Raw genomic sequence first — 9,016 nt, 5'->3', positions numbered from 1 at the left:
GATGAGAGGTTTCATCTCAGTAGAAACCTCCATGATTACCATGGAGTTTCAAGGTAAGAAACTGCAATTGAGCACATCACATACCATCTTACACATACTCAGGAGTGATACAGGTCCTTTTGCTTGGATTTCTTTTGGCAAAGCATGTCATATAACTTTGAAATCTGTTCTATATGAAATCCTTAAGTAATTTCCACCAAATAACACCAAAAATCAAAACAAAAAACTCTGGTAGTACGAATTTGTAGTTGTTTTATGTCAATCACCTTGGTCTCCTAGTTTACTCTGTAAGAGAAGTACCAACTCCAACGCAGAAAGCATGGCACAGATAATCAAAACCCAAGACAAAGTACGCGGTTGCAAAATGGCCATTTATTGCCTACAGGAAAGGAGAGGAGAGAGAGGGGGAGAGTACACAAGTGCAAGGAAACAAGCATATATTTAGCCCTGTACATCGTGTGTGAGCAGTACCCAATCTCCAGAATGGAAAAAAGTATTTGTCATCTGACATGTAGTTAAGGTTCTTAAGCACCTCCCTTCTGAGCTGCCACAAGGTTTCAAAGGCAGGACTGCTTTGTTTAGTCAGTGTTCACATTAATGAAAAAGAATACCACCACCCAACCATGTCCTTTTGCACGCACATCTTCTACAGTGTCTACTATGAAAACATCTCAGCTGAGCAGTTCGGTCAAGATCCAGACCTTATCAACTCTTTGATAAATAGAAAAATAAAGCAGCTGGTGATTTTATCAGAGAGAATGAGAGTAGAACCATCTTTTCCAGAGATGACAAGAAAGAGTTAAATGTTTCGAGTATCACAGAACCAGTCTATCAAACATTATTAGTAGCTACAACTACATGGCACTTCATTAAATCCTCTAATTATGAAAAAAAAAAAAAAAGGGAAAAGCTTAGACTGAAAATGATTATCAGAATACAATTGATTTAGTGCTTGGCCTTTTCTTAAGGTAAAAATAAATACACAACTTAAACAGTAGAATCTGCTTGGAGTGGTATTAATAGAAATTACCGAGCATCCACTGGGATTACTAAAACATCTTGCTTAGTTTTAGGATCATGTGCTTTACTTTTTAGACCATTGTGATAGTTACAAAAACACTATACAGGCCACAGAATGACTCAAGTGTATGCAAAAGAATAAATTAGTCAACCTGATGCCAGGAAACCAAAATAAATTATCCCTTCCCTAGTCAAATGCTAAAGTCTTTGAATAATTACTTGGCACTTATACAGTTGAAAATTAGATACAACTTAATCTCTGGTTAATATAGTCAAACATCCTGGCCTTTTTAAAGAAAAAAGGTATGTATTTTTTTTTCTCTTAAAAAAAAAAAGAATAAAAAGTGCTATCCCACTTCAGATACAACAAAGTTAATCATTTGCCCTCCTTGAAATACTCCAAGTACTCCTACTGAACCCAACTCCTCAGCTTCTTCTGGACGAAAGAACTGCTTGCATTTGGACAACTGTGAATGCCCGTAGTGCACTTTTCAGTGCTGCTGGTGTTTAAGAAATCTGCCACTCACATGACACTGAACAAGTCTAGATCCAGTGTGCAGTAACAGCCATCCAAACCCCTGCTCTCTCCAAGTGAGCAGAGCACCGCTCTAGAGTTTCAGAGGTAAGGGAAGATACTTTTACCAAGTTAAGCACAGAGAAAGGACAGTAGTTTCTGAATACAGAGCAACCCACACACTGCAACACTTACCACATTAAAGCTGAAACAGTAGCAGGACATTAAAAGTCTTGTCTGGTAAGAAGCAAAGCCACTGTTTGGCACGCCAATGCTGAGCCAATATTCTGAGTTCAAGTAATTACATACAAATTAAACAAATGTGGTACACCGAACAAGGGATAGCTAAGAAAATATGTCAATACTCTGAAATAATGAGCAAGAAAGGATCATTTTTTTCAGAGGGCTGCCACCATGACTCCTATGCTTTTTGAAGTGACAGATACAGAGAGAAATTAAACAAATGCAGGAAACCTGCTGATAAAATAACCAATTAATAGGTGCCAAATTATGCCTTCTGAAATATTTTGAAAGGTGAAATCATGCCAGGAGTCATGGTTTCTGATGGCACACTTCTAATTTCAATTCAGTGCTACTAATTTTATAGGCTGCATCATTAAAAAAAAAAAATCAACATTTAATAGGCATGCTCTTAATTTATATTTTTTGAAAGTTAGCTTATTTAACTAAAAAGTACTTCACTTTCTCCTTTGGATCCAAGAATAAACCAAGTCTAGCATAAATCAAGTTAACCAAACTTATGCTGAAACTACTATGTTAATAAAAATTTCCCTGGAATCTGTTTCTTCCTACAGGCCTTTTAACTAAGAAACTTAGATGAATGCATTTAGTTAAAACAAGTACACATTCTCTTCCTTTTCATCTTCCTGAACATAGTGTCTTCCCTTCCCATTTTCCTCTTTCTTTCTGTGGCTCTTGCTCAGAACACATTAAGGGTTTCCTTTTATCTCTTGAAACATTTAAGTGAAAATTATGAAAGATGCTCTTAGCATCCTTAAAGTTTGTCCTTAAACTTTGGTAAATAAGCAGGTTAAAGGTGTACTAGCATTTACTTGTGTTTGAATTTAAGTTTGGAAATCATGGTGCAATTACAGAATTAAAATCATCCAGAGCAATCATAAACATAAATGTTCTCTTCTGTCTACAAATTCAAAACTTCAGTTGAAGTTCCTGATTTAGAAAAATAACTCTAACTTCTCTACTTAATTTATCGACTTCTAACAGACAAAAGTCATACAAATATGATACAAACTAAATGGAAAGTTGGTAAACATCTTTAACACACTAGAAAGGTGTTACTTTGGGTTTTATGGGGGGAGAGGAGAAGAAAAACTTTACAAACATTACAGCTCACATTTCAGTCAAAACATTTGTTACTTTGAACATGTGACAAAGAAGTTTTGCTGATGCAGGACCATTGCTGTAATACAATGTGCATTTCCTGTGACTGAAGCTATGAACCAGTTAGCATACTCTGCAAAACTACTAAAATATTCCAGCAACTGAGAAAATAAAAGATGAAATTTTAAATCAGTATAGGATGAAGTCAATTTTTAATACTAGGAAATCTAGCCTTGTGTTAGAAATGAAGTTCTATGCTCCTGGCTCCTTCAATGAACATACTCAGTCTCTTTTCCTTTGTGCTTTTCCTTCTCTTTGCTATTTGCTATTGAGTATACAGGTGGTATTTGTAATTTTTATGAATTCTTGAAAATACAATACAGACTTAAAATTTCAATTGACAAGACATACTCAGGAGACAGAATTTTTAAATGGAGCACAATTTTGTCCATGTTCTAGATTTAATTGCCACACCCTCAATTTTAACATAATCAGTCACAGATTCAAGTGATATGAGTCTTGGATTGTTTTCAACTTTCTCCCTTCTCAGTGATTTATGACTTTAAGACAAAAAGGGGGGATAAGTTTCATATTTCTACAAATTATAACACTAAAACATAGTGGCTTTTAAAATACATTCACACAGGATGCTTATTAGTAAAATTAAATATCTGCCTATGGATACCAGAAACATAATTTGAAAAGAAAGAGATTGGAACAAGGCAAATGGGAGGGGGTGAGGAAGCTGGTCTCAGAACCCATTGTGCCATACCTGACTTTAACATGTGAGATTCAAATGAATGTTCACACGCCTTACATCAAATAAATCAAACAAAAATATTCAGCTATGTTGTACAAAAATTTTTTACATAAAACATCATAAATCTTGAACAGATTTACTGTATCTGAATTCTAAAAAGTTGCCTATAGAATGGTGCTGGGATTCTGTTCTCTGCTTGCTTTTAGGCAGTGCTGTTGCTTAAAAGTTGACACCAGGCACAATATTGTAAAACAAAGTCAACAAGCAAGGAGCAGTAAGTGATTTGAGCCTTTTCCAGATGTCAGTCCTGAGGATGCTGCAATATTCCCCATCAAAGTGTGTAAAGCTATGAGGAGGATACTGACGCTTGACAGTGGGTGACTTGACATGCACTTGGATGACTGTTAGAATGGCAAACAGTGCAGTTTCCCCTTCTTCAGACAACACCATTTTAATAAACTTAACACTCCAGTTCTTAAGACAATTACTAGAAATCATATTTAACATTTAAAAAAATACATAGCACTATTCTAAAAATGCCCAAATTTTCTTTTATCAGATAAAATATGCAGCAGCCCAATGGCATAAAGCTTATTAACTTATTCTGAGAACTAGAAAGTATATGAGCATATATATTTCACTTTCATTGAATATATACTATGTCATTCACCTGTCCTTTGGGCTTCTCACTGCCAAAGTTCCAAATGGCATGCATTTAACAAGACAATGCTGAGGACAGCAGCATTTCTGATCATCTGAACTGGCAGCTCAAAACAAGATACCACTCCTTTTACAAAGGGAACAGAGGAAAACAGTGTGTAAAATTTGGGCAAGAGGCTAAAGGGAAACCGTGCACATGAAATTTAAGATACCATGCCCTAGGTGTGTGCCACCCAAAACAAAACACAGTCACCTACTTCAACAAAGCTACTACCAACAGTTACGAAAACCACATTAAAATACACAGGATAATGAATGGTTTGAAAGAGTGCATTTGGAAGCAGAGAGACCCAATTACACACCTTCTTGCAACAGAGTGCCTCAATCATACACAAAATAAACTTAAGCTGTTTACAATGTTTCCCAATTTTTTTATTTTCCCCTCTACATTTAACTATTAAAAAAGATTTGTATTAATAAATGGGCTCCTCTGTGGTTCATATACAATCATAAGTGAACTTTAAATTTCATTTTATACAAACATCTCAAAAAATATCGGGAGTGAAGTATGGTAGGAAATATTGCTCACATTGCTAATTAACATGCGTCTATGAAAGAAGAATGTTCTGTCAGTGCATATACCTCCAGAGCAGAAAACCCATATGAAACAGAAGTTCTAAAACTAAACATACAGTAGCTGATTACAAAAAAAAGGTAATGTCCACAAAATTAAGTTTTTCATGCTATTCTACTTTCCAGTACTACGCTTCAGGTAATCAATTTGCATGGCTAGATGTTGGATGCTTGAGGTATATAAGAAGGGATACCTGAACACTGAGGAAAATCTGTCATCAAGGGTTTAATTTGCTTGTTTGTTTATTCAGGTACTTTAACATTTTTAAAAGAATATTTTATTTACATCAAACTTTGCTGAACTACAAGACATTCCAATTACAATAGATGACAACGCCTCTGTCACTAGGCACTTTTAAAAGGGAGTTTAGGCTTTAAAGACCTCTTCTGGATGCAATCCTTTGTGATATTACATCATCCCACCACCCTCATCCCACTAAAATTACCCTTTGGGGAAATATTATTTTATATAGCCTGATCAGTAAACTATGGAAGAAATTAGTATAAAATGACCACAGGAAATGTATCATTTAAGACTAATAAAACAGCCTAAGATGTCAGGTTTGAAAGAGGAAACAATTTGTATATTTTTAAAACTAATTAAATAATTTAAATTTAACTTGTACTTTATATATTAGTGAGACACAAATATAGGCTATTTTCTTTTAGAATTTCATCACATAATGGAAAATTTCTTGTTTATTAAAAATATCACATTTTGATACTAGAAACAGTAAAGTGCATGAAAAGTTTAAAATATAAATTTCAGAAAACTCTTATAGCAGCAAAAAAGCAGAATAAAGAAAAACTTAAAAACACAGACACAACCTTTTCCAATGTTACTGTGCCATAATTAACATCAGTCAGCCAACTAATTTTCTCCCCACAATAGTATTTATGCTCATCTGCCTCATAAGTGAGATTTTCAAGTGGCCCCTCCTGGCCAACAATAGGGGTGGTGGTGGTTCCAATACATCTAGAGGCATCAAACTTTGGGAATAAAACAGTAGCTTAATTCAAATCTAGACAGAATGGCAACAAATATTAAAAGCATATGATGGCCATTTGGCAGCTAGAGTCAGAAGAAAATGATTTAAGGTTTACAACTACTTTCCCCATCTGTCCTCTCCTTAAAATCTTCTCTACTGTTAACTTGAAACAAAACAAAACAACAAACAAATAGCCATTTTACTTACTTTGGAAAACATATGTAATATTATATGGCTTTCCCTTTTCGAAACTTTGACCAGGGGCTTTTCATTCAGCAATTTTCTTTAAACATTAAACTGTAGTAAAGATGATATGAATCATGTTTTTTTTTTTTTTTTTTTTTTTTGTATTTTTTTTTTTTTTTTCTCTCTCAGTACAACCAGACAGAAAAGAAGGGTGGACAAAGAAAATGAAAAATAGCAGACATTAATTTTTTGGGCATTCTAAAAATACCAAATCTACTTTAAAGATGTATGGCAGTATAATCTGCTATTTCCTTATAAATGAACTGAAGAGATGGGCTCAGAGTTAATATTTCTAAAAAAATTATAAATAAAAGGCAAGAAAAAAGAATGATTCCTCAAACAAAACAACCAGCATTTGGCCAACAAACTGCCACATACTATGCTTGATTTTTAAAGCATGTTGTGCAATTATCTTTCATTTCTCAAATTATCTTGTTGTGACTAGTGGCTATATCATATTTAATATACAAACCAAGCAAATTTAAGTGCTTTGTTAATGTGCAAATGACTTGGGAGCCAAAAATTAGCTTGTTATGAAAGAAAACAGAAAACTCAAAAGTTTTTCCTATAAGGCATGCCATCATTCAATTGAAAATCTTCTATTTGGAGTTTGTAGAAATCACCTTTTACAAAAATGATTGACGTATTTGAAAACATTCAAAGGAATGTATTTGTTTTTACAGAACAACACTGGTGTTGGACCTCAGATTGTAATTTATCAATTGTGAATGTTGGTTCCTAATATAATAGGAAAAGAAATCCAATTTTAAAGTATATTAAACTTTTGGATAGATAGAGAGAAACAGTAATACTTTGGTTCCAGCCCTAGTGCCAAATGATATCAGTATGCACAAAAATATACAAAGTCTTATAGCAAACACACAGTGAAAAGAACCTGAAGAAGCAGCTTAAGGATGGCCATACTTCACTCCTACATACTTTGATTTACAACTGTACAGGTCCATAGCAACAGATCCCCGTCTCTGCGGGGCTGTACTCCACTACCTCCGATTAGGCAAGTGAACACCATTGACAAGAGGCAGGAGTGGAGGGTGGAGTTCAAGTTGTGTTAACAGTGAGAAGTGGTCTGAAGGGATGTGAGGGTGTGGACACCCAGTGATGTTGTTCTCAACCAGCCATTGAGGATCTAAAGGCCCCAGGACACCAAGCACGTTCATATGAGTCTTGGAATAGAAAATGTAGTCAATCACACCCTGGAAAGAGATTAGGGATAACAGGGAGGGGAAGGGAAAAATACGTTTAGAAAAAGAGAAAACCTCCAAAAAAGGAACAATACTTAATTTGGAAACGCCAAATAACTAAGAAACCTATACTCCTGGTACCTGTTATTGTGACTGTATATCTAATTAGGCTCTAATCTTTGATGGGTTATTTTATGAATGAAGGTGGCCCAACAAAGCATCCTAGTGAATCATAAAATTTTATATTTGTACATAAACCTAAAAAGCTAAACACAAACTTACATCTAAGCACCTTTGGAACAGACCTTCTTTGTTTAGTAAAATATAATATATGAGTAAAATACTATACAGTTAACTGCCCTAATTTGCTTAGTTTAAAATACTCATTTCTAGAAACCTTGGACTAAAGCAAAGTATCAGCCAGCAGGGAAGAGACACATACATGCAGACACACACCTGTATATATAATATCGGCTCTTTTTCCCAGAGCTAGATGACTGGATTCATTTGATAAGCAGAAAGCAAAATTAATATGCCTTCACTGTTCCAAGCTGTGCACAGATTTTACCTAAGCTAGTGCTTTCCTATATCAAGAGTGCCTACACTCAGGAAGAAACAAGTACATGTGAAATTCACTCATTCATTCATTTAATGCAGCAAGGCTTTGCTATATAACCAAGCCTGGCTTGACTTCAAGATCCTCCTTCCTCACCCTATCATGTGCTGGAATTACAGGTGCATGTTTTATCTGATGCATATAAGATATGTTAAAGAAACACCTTGAAGAGTTTTAGACCAATTCAGAAGATGGCAAATAGGCCAAATTTTGTTTTCTTTTTAATTTTATAGTTTATGGATAAGCTAAAAAGTAAGCTTTTAAAAAGTAAGGAAGAATTAATTTCTCTTAACCTACTCACATATCAAGACAAAAATAACAGCTGGACAATTATTTTGAAGAATTTTTATTAGAGTTCTTTTGGGGTATGCTTAGAAACATATTACATATTGTTATTATAAATATTATGTTATTAAATTAAAGTAAACTATATATCACTAAGTATAGAAGTATTTCTTTCAACTTCTGTAAAAACAGCCCTTTACTAGAGCTAGCGATTAGCAACTTTAATAGATTTTAAAAAGTACATAATCCACAGAAAACACTACAAGTCTGGCTTATTTTCCACAGAAAGCTAGTTCTTAAATGTTTAACAGCACATGACCATATACAAAGTGATCAACACAATACAAGCTACCAATGCATATATTTATCTAATAGTAAAACCACATTAACTTTTAAGCCATTTTATGTCTCATTTCAATAAAAGCTGACTAATATCAACATACAGCTCTTTCTTCCTCCTACTTTTGTTTGGAAAGGAATAAACAAACATCAAAAATTGAAAAAGGAGGCTGGGCACTATGGTGCAAATCTTTAACTTTTAATCCCAGCACACAGAAGGCAAAGGCAGGTGGAATCCTATGATTTAAAAGCCAGCCTGGTCTACATAGTAAGTTCCAGGTCAGAGAAACTTGGTCTCACAAAACAAAACAAAGAGAAAGAAGAGAAAGAAGAGAAAGAGAGAGAAGGAAGGAAGGAAGGAAGGAAGGAAGGAAGGAAGGAAGGAAGGAA

The 9,016-nt window shown here is 34.5% G+C and overlaps 1 protein-coding gene across 5 annotated transcripts in view; it reads right to left on the bottom strand.

Moving 5' to 3' along the window:
• Positions 1-350: 350 nt before the first annotated feature.
• Cnot6l (CCR4-NOT transcription complex subunit 6 like) overlaps positions 351-9,016 on the bottom strand; it is a 93,704-nt gene continuing 85,038 nt past the window's right edge. For all 5 annotated transcript variants that reach the window (XM_055594529.1, XM_055594526.1, XM_055594527.1 and 2 more), the window contains one exon: positions 351-7,398. In XM_055594529.1, the coding sequence (XP_055450504.1) occupies positions 7,186-7,398 (213 nt within the window). In that variant the 3' untranslated portion in view covers positions 351-7,185. The remainder of the gene's footprint in view (positions 7,399-9,016) is intronic.

The sequence above is a fragment of the Psammomys obesus genome, unplaced genomic scaffold (assembly GCF_907164565.1).
Source record: "Psammomys obesus unplaced genomic scaffold, mPsaObe1.curated_primary_1811, whole genome shotgun sequence".
Taxonomy (NCBI): Eukaryota; Metazoa; Chordata; class Mammalia; order Rodentia; family Muridae; genus Psammomys; species Psammomys obesus.
The sequence above is the reverse complement of the archived record's forward strand: the minus strand, read 5'-3'. Positions and strand labels throughout refer to the sequence as shown.